The sequence below is a fragment of the Pithys albifrons genome, chromosome 21 (genome assembly GCF_047495875.1).
Source record: "Pithys albifrons albifrons isolate INPA30051 chromosome 21, PitAlb_v1, whole genome shotgun sequence".
Classification (NCBI taxonomy): domain Eukaryota; kingdom Metazoa; phylum Chordata; class Aves; order Passeriformes; family Thamnophilidae; genus Pithys; species Pithys albifrons.
In genome coordinates this window covers 352492-365922 of record NC_092478.1, presented here as the reverse complement: position 1 = coordinate 365922, position 13431 = coordinate 352492, and the positions used below count along the sequence as shown (strand labels likewise).

Here is a 13431-nt window from a genome sequence, read left to right as displayed (position 1 = left end):
TCTCCACTGCAGCCTCTGCTCTCTTCTGGCTTGGGAAGGGCTGGGTGGTGCTCCCAGGCTTCACTCACCATTCTCCAGTGCAGCCACTGATGGCTGTGGTCTACCAGCCCTGCCTGAGCTCCCCTTGGTGGGTCAGCAGTGATGGGAAGGGGGTTCCAGGGGTGTGATGCTGCAGCACTGGGCATGGAGGAGTTAAGTCCTGCATAGCCAGGGGAGTAGTTCTGCTTCCAGCCAGGAGTCCCCCCAGGCAGAGCCATCCTTGGGTAGGAAAAAGGTGTTTCCTGTGCATCTGCTGACACAACGCTCCTGGGGACATGGAGGTGGGACAGTGGCCAGCAGCCCTTCAAAGGTCAGGCTATGTTGCCATGGGAGATATGGGGATCCCAACTCTGAGCCCCTGTCAGGGGTTGGCAGTGCCATGGGTTGGCTCCTGGGGGTTGAGGCAGGCAGAGGCAGCAGAGAGGTGCCTTGTGGAGATTGGGGGGGACAGTGACTAAAACAGCTTTGGGGGCAATGGAGGATGGAACGAGGGCAGTGAGACGAAGCAGGTGAGATGCTCAGGCAGGTACCAACCCCTGTGTGGTTGTGCCACGCTCCTGGATGCCCATTTCTGCTGGTGGGGTGGTAACAAGGGCCAAAAATAGCCCTGCAGCAGCATTCTTTTTTTCCCTCCCCACCACACGCCTGACGTCTGGGTCAGGGTGCCTCCTCCCGCATTTCCTCAGGAAGAAACCCAAGGCTGGAGGGAGGAAGAGGCCGCACACAGGAGGGACCAGACGGACGGACGCCAGCGTGGGGCTAGGGAGCCACTGGGACTCGGTGGTCCTGGTGCCCCACTGGGATGGGGAGCGCTCGGCCCATCCTCTGCCTCCAGCTGTGGCTGTGGGTGCAGAGCTCTGCCCAGGAGCTCGACCCTGATGGCAGGAATGTCTGCAGGTAGGTGCCACAAGGGGCCCGACTTGTGCCCTTGCATCTCCTGGGGCCTCTCAGCAGCCCCAGAGGGGTGCTGTCCACCTGTCTTTCCACAGATGGAGATCTGCAGCCTGGCATCGCGTGGGTAGAGACCGGGGTGATGCTGGGGAGCATGGTTGGGGTGCTCAGGGGCATTTGGGGACCCAGATCCCCTCTCTGGGGCTTATTTCTCATGTATTCCCAGTGCACAGGACAATGGGGCAATGCAGAACCCTTGGCAAATCTCATTGTGGGGAAACGTTGGCGTAGCAAACCCCAAAGGGCTTTGGGAGCTGATGTCCCCCTAATTTGCTACCATGTTGCTTCTCCCACTGGTTTCCCATCAGTGGTGGTGCCTTTCGCTGCCTTCACTTCGGTGCCTTATTTCTGCTTTGCTGGTGAAGTTCTGAGCTGCTCCCAGGGCAGTGGGGACCTGGCACAGGCTCCATAGTGGCATTCCCGGCAGTTTGGCCAGGCCAGCCCCACCGCCCTCAGGCTGCAGCCTCTTAAATTTCCTTCTATTTTGCTGGTTTCCTTCCGGTGCTTTGCCCTTGGGGCTGTGCCGCCTCCCACTGCCAGGGCAAGGGACTGCTTCGCCTTGGCTGGGGCCCCCAAGCTGTGCTGGCCGCGGCACCCCCGGCTCGGTGACAGTGCCTGGGCTCGCTCTCTCCCCAGGCTGCCCACGGGCCCGACGTGCTGCCCCGGCTGGAAGCGGGACGGGCGGGACTGCACGGCTGGTGAGCGATAGATGGGGACAAGCCTGAGGTGTGGCCCCTGTGCCCACCCAGGAGGGTCCTCCCGCCTCTGGGTGTCGGGGGCAGCCCCACAGCCCTGCTCAAGGGGTGGCAGGGGGGGCTGCCCCATGGGGACTCCTCCGAGGATGCTGCTGCTGGTGCTGTGGCTCGGGTGAAGGGATGGAGTGGGAAGCAGGATGGCCATGTCCCTGGAAGGGAGCAGGGTGGTTGGCAGGTGGTCTGGCAAAGGGGTGTGAGCTCAGGGGGTCCATCATGTGCTGATGTTTCTGCCCTTCCATGACAGCACTGTGTGAGGGGGAGGACGCCTGTGGGGAGGATGAGGTGTGTGTGAAACCCGGACTCTGCCGCTGCAAACCTGGCTTCTTTGGAGCAGACTGCAGTTCCCGTGAGTTTTCCCACAGGGCTAAGTCCTCACCATCCCCATTGCCAGCCTGGACGCTCAGGGGGCCGCAGGGCTTCCCCTCATTCTTGCTGTCTCCTTCCCCCCGCAGGCTGCCCGGAGCAGTACTGGGGCCCCGACTGCAAGCAGAGCTGCCCGTGCCACCCCAATGGGCACTGCGACCCAGTGAGTGGGCACTGCACCTGCAGCCCCAGCCACTGGGGAGAGTTCTGCCAGTTCCCCTGCCAGTGTGGCCCCCACGGCCACTGTGACCCCCTGACGGGCACCTGCCACTGCGAGCCAGGATGGTGGGCACCCAACTGCAAGAAGCAATGTCAGTGCAACCTGGCCAGCTCCCACTGCGACCCCCTGACCGGCCTCTGCCGCTGCCTGCCAGGCTGGTGGGGCAAGAGGTGCAGCTTCAAGTGCTCCTGCAACCTCTCACCCTGCGCCCAGGAGACGGGCAAGTGCGAGTGCAAGGCTGGATTTTGGGGGCCAACGTGCCAGAGGCGCTGCGACTGCGTGCATGGCTCCTGCAGTGCCAGCACTGGCCACTGCACCTGCAAACCGGGCTACCAGGGCAGGAGCTGCCAGGACCCCTGTCCGGCAGGGAAATACGGGTCTCAGTGCATGCACAGGTGAGCTGGGGGCAGCAGAGGGATCCAGGGAGTACCCCAGGGTGGCAGTCACACCTTTGGGGGAGTCATCACGGTAATGTCTGTCCCTTCGGCTGGGCAGGGACACCCATGCTGGGGGGTTTAAGCATCTGTGGTTGGATGCAGCATCAGCGTTGCCCCAAAAGAAACATCTCATTCATGCCAGCAGAAAGCACTGGTGTCACCCTAAAATCTGGTCGTTCATAGTCCTGCTCCCTGGGGTGGTAAAGCAGCATCTCCCCCTGGTCCCTCATGTCTAAAATCGACCCTTAGAAGAAACCCCTTATGACTCGATTTGAGAGCTTTAGCAGGCAGCATTCCTTTATTGCAACACCAAGTGCACAGGAATATTTTCAAAATTGTGCACACCAAATTGCATGGCCTTTACAACTTTATACTATCATCTAATTACAATATTCAGATTCTAATTACAATATTTGGACATTACCTCATCTGTTAAACCCACTTCCAAAACAATCCCTGCCAGAGTACTGCCCTCACCACAGCCCAGACACACCTCCCAAATTTCAGTCGGAAGTCTCAGAAGACCCCTATCTTCATCTTCTCTTCCTTTTCCTCATCTCCTTTGACACAGTATCATGCTTCCTGGAAAGGTTTCAAGGCTCCTGACTAGCTTTGACTGGCTTTGTCAAACATTATTTCTCTTTCTCAGTACATTTTCACAGATAGAGAAACCCTTTACCTCGTTAAAACTCCTGGCTGTTGAAGTCCTTAACAAGGAACGATAAACTATATTTTCGAAGTCTTGTACCAAAGTACTAGTAAGCTATACTAGAAACCTTTATAATACAGGGTTTATGGCTACTTCCCTTTCAACTCAGAACATTCTGTGATTCTGCTCCCCTCCTGCCCTCTTGCTTCTACAGAGCATTAGGCACTCCTGTGTATTCCCTGTGATCCAAACTGATGCTCAGTGCTGGTGTGGGATGGAAACTGCTTTTTGAGGGCCAGGGGTGGGTGCTGCAATCTCACTGCCCCTCTGCCCATGCAGCTGCGGGAGCTGCAAGCGCAGCCAGCCCTGCTCCCCCGTGGATGGCTTCTGCCTGGCCTGCCAGCCTGGCTGGAATGGGACTCTGTGCCAGGATCCCTGTGCCCCTGGCTCCCACGGTGAGGGCTGCCTCCTGCCGTGTCCCCGCTGCCGGCGGGGGGAGCCCTGTGACCCCCAGACTGGGGCCTGCCTGCACTGTGACCCCGGCTGGACAGGCCCGAGGTAAGCCCAGGGTGGGGCCCCCAGGCCTTGTCAGGCTCCCAGCTCTGGGGTGCAGGTACTGATGCTTTGCTCTCTTCTCTCTTGGCAGCTGCAACAGCTCCTGCCCCGCAGGGACCTTTGGTGATGGGTGCCAGCTCCTCTGCCCCGAGTGTGTTGTGGGGAGCTGTGATCCTGTGACAGGAGTTTGCATCTGCCAGGCAGGCTACTGGGGAGACAGGTAATGCTCGGATAATGCTGGGAGCAAGGCAGGACTGGAGCCTCACTCTGTCCAGGGGCATTTCCCTCCTTTCCTCTCTCTTCCAGCTGCAACGACACCTGTCCGGAGGGGTATTTCGGAGTGAACTGTTCCTCGCCCTGCCAGTGCTCCTGGGGGACCTGCAACCCTGTGCAGGGTGACTGTGTGCTGAGTAAGAGCGACCTCAAATCTACTACTCAGCACTGGGCAAGGGATGGTCACATCCTCATTGGAGAAGGTGTCAGGAGGCTGGGATGCAGCCTGGTCCTCCCTGGTGCCTCCTGGCCCCACCACGAGTTGTCAGCTCCTGCAGTCTCCATGCAAGGCAGTTCTATGGGCTTCACACCCACAGGACATCCCAGACTCAACCCAAGCTCTCCACACAGGTTTGAAGGACCATGGAGCCCTTGCAGCTGCCATCCTTGTTCCTCTCCTGCTGCTGCTGCTCTGTATTGCCTGTTGTTGCTGTGGAGCTGGCCCAGCAGATGCTAGAGACAGGTATTTTTTCATATTTTGTAACCTTTGACAGACACCCCATCTCCTGAGTCCCTTGATGCCCATTTCTGCTGTACAGGGCAGCTGTGCCAGACGATGATGTGGTAGCCAGGATGAAGCACCACGTGCAGGGGGTGCTGGCGAACCTCAGTGCTCTGATGCCCTGCTTTAACCTGGGTGGCTACAAACTTCCAAAAGTCACAGGTAAAAAAAGCAGAGCTGCCAACAGCACTCCCAGAGGGTCATCCCCACCCCATACTCTCTGCAGTGTCACCATTTGGAGGGAAGCCTGCAGCCCCTCTCCCACCCCAGGCCCGAGCACCCTGGGATGCCCAAGCTCAGCTGTGGGTCTTCTCCTTCCCAGTTTCCCACCACGACATGGAAATCCCCTTCACTCCCAGCTTCATCGAGTCGCCATCAGCTGCATGGGTTTCAGACAGCTCCTTCTCTTCCTTTGACACTGACAACGAAGGACCCGAGTACTCTGTCCCACCCAGAGAAGGTAACATCCATTGTTGCTTCTCCTCTTCATGGCCGCCCACAGTCTGTCTGGGCTGCCAGGGTCAATTCTGCCCCATTACCAACCTTGGCCATCCCAAGGGTGTGTGCTGGGCATAGACAGTGTTTATTTCCATGCCCTTGTTTTCCAGTCTGTGGGGACACACCAGGGCTGTGCTTGACCTCATGTGAGAGGACATGCCCAGTGTGGGCAGTGCCATTTCACAACCTCCTCCCTAGGAAACGATCCCAGGGACAATCCTGTTGCATCAACCCCTGTCCCAGTGTCCCCGAGTGTGTCCCTGGGCGGGGCAGTAGCTCTGGCACCTGTAACTTGTCGCCTTCTCGTACAGGGGTCCTGCTCCTGGGCGGGGCTGAGCTGCAGGGTGAGGAATCCTCCCCCAGTGAGGTGCTCCCAGACCCAGCCACCTTCGACTCCGAGGATGTTTCCCAGCCCTCCGCCATCCCCCGCACCTCCAGTATCGCCAAGGCCAAGCGACCCTCTGTGTCTTTTGCTGAGGGGACAAAATTTGGGGCAGTGGAGACCCCCAGCCCCAGTCGGAAGCCTAAAACCCCATGGGGCCCATCCAAGCTGACTTCGTCACCAGGGGATGTGGCAGCTGAACCTCAGAGTGAGCGACCAGCCAGTGATTGCTACGAGAACCCCGAGCCCCTCAGCAAGGCGGAGGAAAGCCCCTGGCCCTCGCCACGGGCCACCCCAGGGGGATGCCGGCGGGTGGTCTCCAGCACCAGGCATGTGGCTCAGAGAGTCGAGGCACTGGAAGCAGCTGCAAAGTCTGGCAGCTGGGAGGTGAAGGGCAAAGAGCCCAATGTCACCACCATCTACATGATGGTGGGAACGGCCGGGCAGGACCCCAAAGGAGAAGGAGGTGGTGAGGGACCAGTCCAGGCTGTGCTGAAGCGTCTGGGCAGCTTGCAGAGGGGCAAGTGGGCTGCGAAGGAGGAGCCCAAGGTGAGAAGGAGCATGGAGGCCATCCAGAAACCACCCCGCCGGGCCCTGGCACAGCACAGAGGCTCAGTGAACAGCTGCAAGCAGAGGGAGAGTGTCCCAGGGGCTTCTGCTGAGCCACCCCCTGTCAAGCACCAGCAGCATCTCCCTGCGAAAAGACTGTCCCTCCTTCTCACATCTCTCTTGCCAAAAAGCACCAGTGCCCAGGATGGGGCCAGTGATGCCGTAAGTGCCACTGAGAGAAGCAAAAGCCCTGAGTTAGTTGTCAGCCTTGAAACGAAGGGACAGGCTGCTGTGGAGGAAGAACCCAAATATGAGAATGTGACCAGCAGTGGTGCCAATTTGCCCTCTGGCCCCAGCAAGAAGCTGCCAGCCACTCCCCCTGGCACCTGAGCCACCACTGCCCAGGCTGGGACAGTGGAAGCTCAGGGGATGCCTCCAGTCCCACCTTGGCGGGAGCCAAGATCTTGCTCTGAGCTGTGAACTGGAAAAGCATCAAGCCTTCCCTTGACCCCCTCTTCTCCCTCTGTGCCATGTTGCTGGTGTGGACCCTTGCTGGCTGGGACAGGTGATGCCAAGAGCCACAGTGGTAGCAGCCTGTGGGACTGTGGTGCTTCAGAGCTGTTTGCTGCTTCCCCCTGCCCAACCTGCCCCAACTGTATCTGCACAGCCCAGGAGGACAGTAGTGCTCTGGATGCAATGGTGGCACCTCCAAGTCTGTGTCAGCAAGGGGCTTGGGGATATATATGCTCCTCTTAAATGGCAGCAGGGCTGCTGGAGACTCAGCTGGGAAATGCACAGGCAAAAAACAGTTTCACCCCATTGGTTTTCACTTTTTTCTGTTCCAGTTTCAGTGATGCTGCTCGGGGCCTCTTGCTGTAAAGGTGCTTCTTGCTGAAGGGGATTATTTTGTGGAGCTGGGCTGAGGAGGGATGATAGGCTGTCACAAGCAGCTTCAGAGAAAATTAATTTTAGCTACTTATCTCAAAGGGTATCTGGGTCTGCAGGGGTTTATCTGTGTGACTCTGGCTTCTGTGGCAGGCCCTGGCTGCCTTTGCTTCCATGGACTTGTGTAGCTCATGGAAAGGCTCATGGCACAGCACAGGGTGCTGTGCTGCCTTTTAAACTCCATACAATACCAAGCTGCAGTTGAGCAAGAGCAAATGTGGCAGCTGGGCAGTGCCCATCCACCTGTGCACCTGGCAGCATGCTGGTCCTACTAAGGATAAAAGTTTGCATGGAAGATGGGATTTCCATGGATGCCCTAAGCTTCTGCCATCTCCCACACCTCATTCCTGTTGTAAAGGCAGTTGAGACGTCAAAGAGGATTTGCAGAATGATCTGGATTTAGATGTATCTAAGTAGTAGAAGTTTTTTTGTATATTTTTCTGTTATTTTGTATGGCATGAAAGCCTCAGGATGAAAATTAAATGTTACTAAGGCCCTTCAGGGAGATGGGTTTCCCAACCACCCTCTGAATCAAAAACAGGGCCAGGAATATTCTTCAAAGTTTGGAAACTGTTGGCAGCTTTAGGGTTTTGGGGATTTTTTAAAATATTCTGGTTCTGTTGAATTCTGAGCCCCCACTCAATGAGCTGAGGCCTCCACAGAGCTGGAGACAGGAGTTCAGAGGGAATGTGGGTGGGCTGTGAGCATTGAGAGCACCTACAGTGCAGCCTGAACCTCAGTCATGTGCAGAACTCCATGCAAATCCTTCTGGTCTGGCACTGCTCAGCTGGGATTCAGGGTTTGGGATGTTTCAGAAAACAGTGGATTTTGCTTTTACCCTTTTGCTTTTTCTGGGTGTTTCTCCACAGTGCAAAGCACTGAATCCCTGCAGTCCCCATTTTGGCTGGGTGGCCAGCACGAAGCACCCTTTCCTGCAGTGGACTCACCTGCTGCCACGATTACACCACCAAATATTCTGGTATACAAATAAAAATGCCCATCCCTGCAGGCCTGCAGCAGCAGCCTGGCCAGACTGCTGCTCTGCACAGGCTCTGCTTTGTTTTGACAGTTTTATTATGGTGGCAGGGACAGTCCCACATTTGATTTATAAGCAGCCATTTTTTCATAATTGCGTGGGTATTTTCAGCCTGTGAGCTGAGCAGCGTTGTGCCAGGAGTGAACGTCAGGTGAGCTGGTTTGCCCTGGGTACAGCCTGGAAATAGCTGACAACAACCTGATAACCTTCCTGCCTGAAACGAGCACCTGGCTTGAGCAAACACTGCTGCTGCGAGAACCTTTTATGTCCACTGGCTGAGCCTGAGGCAGGATGTTTTCCCTGCCTGAAGCTGAAGCATCACAGCCCTGTCTGGGCGGTGCCAGGGAAATGAGCTGTGATTTCCAGCCTATGGTTGTCCGTGCACACAACAGCAGCGTGGCTGCGCTGGTATCTTCTTCCTGGGAATGCTTTCAATCAGGCTTTGCCGTGGTTTTAATTCTGGATGTGGGAGATCTGCAGAGCTGGCAAGTGAGGGAGGGTCTAATGTCTTCCCGTGCTGGATCTCTCTAAATCCTGCTACAGTGGGTTGGAGTGAGACAGTTGGAAGTGATCCCTCTGCAGGTCCTGTCTGTAAGTAGAGAACTCTGTGCTCTGTTGGGGCAGCTCTTGGCTCACAGGCAGGAACAGAGGCTCAAGCTGCACCTCATGGCCATGGGATTCTGTCCCCCACCCCGCAGCCTTGTTGTTTCCTTTTCCAAACTTCCCAAGCATTTGAAAAAGACGCGTCGTTTCTCCCAGTGGCTCTGTCAGAGCAGGAGCTGTTGCCTCCCTTCCAGCCTAAGCTCATTCTTGGCCAGTTTCTATAAATGTGTCTCTGTGTCAATGCTGCTCTTCAGCTTCACCTTATTTGTTTTCTCCCCATGCTGTTTACTCAGTCCCGGGAGTATTTATAGCTGATCATGGAGCACCTGATAGCTTCTTTTCTCCTTCTAGGATAGGAAAACTGAGCTCCCCCGTGTTCTTGCTGTAGCAAAGGGTTCTTGTGTTCCCAAACAGCCTCTGAGCCCTCCTTGTGCTCCTTCCTACCGTGGTTTGTTTCTTAGACACAGCAACCGGGTCTGGGTGCTGAGGTCTCCTGGGGCCTCATGCTGCCTCAGACTTCCTCTGCCTCTGCTAAACACATGGCACTGATCCAGCTGCCTTGTTTTCTTTGGGCTTTTTGGTTGGATGTTTGCATTGGCTTAAATCCACTTTCCAGCTGTTGAGGATTTGACCCTTCTCTCACAGCCAAAGCTGAGGAGTTTCCTCTTCCCACCTACCCCAGCCTGTCCCTTTCACAGGAACGCAGTGGTGGGTAAATGTCCAGGCCCTCTTCTTCCTCTGGGGTGTTCAGCTGCCACAAGTGCTGTTTTCATCTCCTATGGCTGAGAAAGTATCCCCTGTAATGATTCTGGGGCTACATGGCCATATGACCCTGAATTCACTAATGAGGGATGAATCTATGGCAGGACTAGAAATCCTGCAGAAAAATGCTCTGAAAAATAATTTAACAGAAAAAGAGGGCAGAGCTCTGGTGAGCTTGGATGTGAAGCTGCCCTTGTGGCTTGAGATGATTTTACTTTTATTTCATGAAATTGGGCTGCATGCCCAGCAGTGTGACCAGCAGATCAAGGGAGGGGATTCTCCCCCTTTGCTCTCCTGAGGTCCCACCTGGAATGGTCTGTCCAGCTGGGAGAGCCCAAAATAAGAAGGACCCGCATCTATTGAAGTAAGTCCAAAGGAGCCCAGGAAGATGATCAGAGCCTGGAGCACCTCTGCTATGGAGACAGGCTGAGAGAGATGGGGATGTTCAGCCTGGAAAAGACTCCAGGAAGTCCTTATAGCACCTTGTAGTGTGCAAAGGGACTCCAAGGGAGCTGGAGAGGAACTTTGACAGAATAAGGGGGAATGGCTTCCCATTGCCAGAGGACAAGGTTAGATTAGATACTGGGAAGAAATTCTTCCCTGGGAGGGTGGGCAGGCCCTGGCACAGGGTGCCCAGAGAAGCTGTGGCTGCCCCATCCCTGGAAGTGTCCAAGGCCAGATTGGGCAGGGCTTGGAGCACCCTGGTCTGGTGGAAGGTGTCCATGGCAGGAAGTGGAACGAGATGGACTTTTAGGTCCCCTCCAACCTAAACCCGTGTGTGACTCTTAGGAATGAGCTGCCTGTTCTGGTGAGCTGGGCTGTCTTGAGGTCTCACTGCCCCTGTCCAGCTGTGCCATGAGGATGCTCAGCCTTGGGCTGTGTTGGATGCCTGCTCCCAAACTGGTCTTTTAACGAGGCAGAGCAGCTTCTCTGCTTCCTCCTTGGGCGAGGGAGCAGGACAGGTGGGCTGTGCAGGACAGAAGGGCTTCCCAGGACGGATCCAGTGCCTGTCCCCGCAGCAGCTGGGCAGTAGCAGGGGGGCTGGGGCCGTGTGTCCGGCGGCGCTGGGCGGGCAGCGGCCGTTCTGTGCCGCGCTCAGTGCGGTGCAGCTGCTCCGGATGCCGACCGGGGCCCACAGACACCGGCCCCGAACCTCGCGGGGCGTTTGTCGCTGTCCCCGCCGGCCCGGGCCCGGGAGCGGCCGCCGAGGTTCCTCCCGCTTCTCTCCCGCATGACCTCCCGCCGCCGCCCCGCTTTTCTCCCTTTTCCCTGGACGGCGGGGGGTCCGAGCACCGCTCGGGGCTCTGTCCGCGGCAGTGGCGCTGTTTGTCACGGTCCCCGCGGAGCCGCCGCCTGTGTCCCTCGCTCTGTCCCGTGCCCAGCCCCAGAGCGTCCGGTGCGTGTGGCCGTCCCGGGAGAGACCCGGTGCAGCCTGGTGCGGGCACCGGGGGACAGCTCGGGGGATACCGGGGGAGACCCCGGGGGTGATCCCGGGGGAGACCCGCGGGTTGATCCCGGGGGGTGATCCCGGGGGGCACCAAGGGGGGCACGGGGGGAGATCCCGGGGGGAGATCTCGGGGGGCACCAAAGGGGGCACGGGGGGAGACCCCGGGGGTTGATACCGGGGGGTGATCCCGGGGGGCACCAAGGGGGGCACGGGGGGAGACCCCGGGGGTGATCCCGGGGGAGACCCGCGGGTTGATCCCGGGGGGTGATCCCGGGGGGCACCAAGGGGGGCACGGGGGGAGACGCCGGGGGTGATCCCGGGGGAGACCCGCGGGTTGATCCCGGGGGGTGATCCCGGGGGGCACCAAGGGGGGCACGGGGGGAGACGCCGGGGGTGATCCCGGGGGAGACCCGCGGGTTGATCCCGGGGGGTGATCCCGGGGGGCACCAAGGGGGGCACGGGGGGAGACCCCGGGGGTGATCCCGGGGGATACCGGGGAGATCCCGGGGGGTGATCCCGGGGGAGACCCGCGGGTTGATCCCGGGGGTTGATCCCGGGGGGCACCAAGGGGGTACGGGGGGCGCGAGAACCGGCACGTGCCCCAGCGGCACCGGCGCGCCCCGTCATTGGCTGAGGCGGCGGCCAATCAGCGGCGGCGGCTGTTTTTGCCTCGGAGGCCGCATAAAAAGCCCGGGCGGGACCGCGCGGAGCGGAGCGGGGACAGCGGCGGGGACAGCGGCGGGGACAGCGGCGGGGACAGCGGCGGGGACAGCGCGGTGAGCGGCGGGGACAGCGGGGACAGCGGCGGGGACAGCGCGGTCAGCGGCGGGGACAGCGGCGGGGACAGCGCGGTCAGCGGCGGGGACAGCGCGGTGAGCGGCGGGGGCAGCGGCGGGGACAGCGCGGTGAGCGGCGGGGGCAGCGGCGGGGACAGCGGCGGGGACAGCGGCGGGGACAGCGGCGGGGGCAGCGCGGTGAGCGGCGGGGACAGCGGCGGGGACAGCGGCGGGGACAGCGGCGGGGACAGCGGCGGGGGCAGCGCGGTGAGCGGCGGGGACAGCGGCGGGGACAGCGGCGGGGACAGCGCGGTGAGCGGCGGGGACAGCGGTGGGGACAGCGCGGTGAGCGGCGGGGGCAGCGGCGGGGACAGCGCGGTGAGCGGCGGGGGCTGTCGGCGCCTGTCGGGGTGTGAGGGCTGTCGCGATGCGCTGGGGCCTTGCAGGGGGCGCGGGGTGGGGTTTGCACGGGGGAGGTTTGCGTGGGTGTGAGCGGGGAGGGGTCTGCACGGGAAGGGGTGGGGGGCAGAACGGGCTGTGGAGGGGCCCGGGGGTTCGTGAGGGGATTGGCGCGCGGGAGTGGCCGGCACGGGGGCTGAGGGGCTGGCTCGGGAGAGCCGTGGGTGTGGGTGGGCAGCGGGGATGCCGCGGGGCGATGCGGGAGCGCAGCACGGGGGGGGCCCTGGCGGGGGAAAAGGGGTGGGCGGTGGGAAAGGGGAGTGGGGCTGCACTTGTCGCAGAGAGGATCTCTGGGCTGAGGGAGGATATTGGGAGTGGGAAAGGGGCTCTGAATGCAGGGAGGAGGAGGACAGATGATGGAGGAAATGCGGCGTGGGCTGCGATGGAGCCGGTGCTGTGGGTGGGGGGCCATGGAGGGGCACGGCTGGCTTCCAGGGTAGGGGCTTTGAGCCGGTGTCTGTGGCTGGAAGGGGGCCCTCACCTCCAGGCACCACTGCAGGGTGCTGGGTTAGACCCACATCCCACCAAAGCACCCAGGGCTGGGGCCTCTGCCCTATGGAAGATCCTGGGCAGCTGTCATGGCCAGGTGTGTGGCCAGCTCATTTCCCCTTTGTGAGGACTGAGATGTGCTCAGGCTGGAAAAAGCCTCAGCTTGTCTGAAATGGCCATCTGCTTTGTCACCCAGGGGTTGCTACTCATCTCAGGGCTTTCCAGAGCTGCCACTTGGCCAGCCAGGCCTCCTAAATCTGCTGCTTGCTCCCATGGGACCCAGGGACTGGGGCAAGTGGAGCTGGAGACAGTTCATCTGGCCCCAGCATCTCTGGGGAACCTGAAGATGCCAGTGAGCTGTCTCCTGGCTGGGTAGTCTGGCAGGCAGCAAAAGGTGCTCCTTGATGAGCCACTGGTGGTATGAATTGCATATGGTAGGACCCTCATTCACCCTCCAGAGCAGATCTGTGCCCCTGCATGGGGCAGGACAGGTCTGGTGGCTCATTGAAGCCCTCAGCAGGGACGTGGGGCTGTGTCCACTGTCCCAGCCTCTGCCTGCTGGCAGCAGGGAGGTCGGGATGCTGGCTGAAGTACCCCACCCTGGCATGTGTTCCCTCCCTACCCTGCAGAGGAACTGCCTGCCCAGTACAGGTGATGGAGCAGTGGGCTCCAGGCAGTTGCTGTTTGCTGCATTTTCATACCAGTTGCTCAGGAAGTGTAACAGAGTCCTTGAACACTCCT

The 13431-nt window shown here is 59.6% G+C and overlaps 2 protein-coding genes across 8 annotated transcripts in view; both read left to right on the top strand.

The window, feature by feature from the left end:
* Window positions 1-70: 70 nt before the first annotated feature.
* Window positions 71-9170, top strand: SCARF1 (scavenger receptor class F member 1). The gene is made up of 11 exons (XM_071574743.1): window positions 71-936; window positions 1627-1688; window positions 1990-2091; window positions 2198-2723; window positions 3754-3972; window positions 4061-4189; window positions 4276-4379; window positions 4594-4705; window positions 4782-4906; window positions 5067-5204; window positions 5554-9170. Exons 1-11 carry the CDS (start codon window positions 842-844, stop codon window positions 6561-6563), a joined length of 2622 nt encoding a protein of 873 aa, XP_071430844.1. The 5' UTR covers window positions 71-841; the 3' UTR covers window positions 6564-9170.
* A 2593-nt stretch (window positions 9171-11763) lies between these two features.
* The window catches only part of SLC43A2 (solute carrier family 43 member 2), a 32998-nt gene continuing 31330 nt past the window's right edge, over window positions 11764-13431 (top strand). Inside the window, exon 1 of one of the 7 annotated variants that reach the window (XM_071575299.1) lies at window positions 11764-11838. The gene's annotated coding sequence lies outside the window, so the exon portion shown is untranslated. The other 6 variants (XM_071575302.1, XM_071575303.1, XM_071575298.1 and 3 more) reach the window with 6 other exon arrangements.

What these genes read in the sequence shown, in the direction of transcription:
- SCARF1 (XM_071574743.1), top strand. Translation starts at nt 842, where the DNA reads ATGGGGAGCGCTCGGCCCATCCTCTGCCTCCAGCTGTGGCTGTGGGTG. An exon ending in GATGGCAGGAATGTCTGCAG is followed by an intron (nt 937 to 1,626) that starts GTAGGTGCCACA and finishes CTCTCTCCCCAG; the next exon opens with GCTGCCCACGGGCCCGACGT. An exon ending in CTCTGTCCCACCCAGAGAAG is followed by an intron (nt 5,205 to 5,553) that starts GTAACATCCATT and finishes CTTCTCGTACAG; the next exon opens with GGGTCCTGCTCCTGGGCGGG.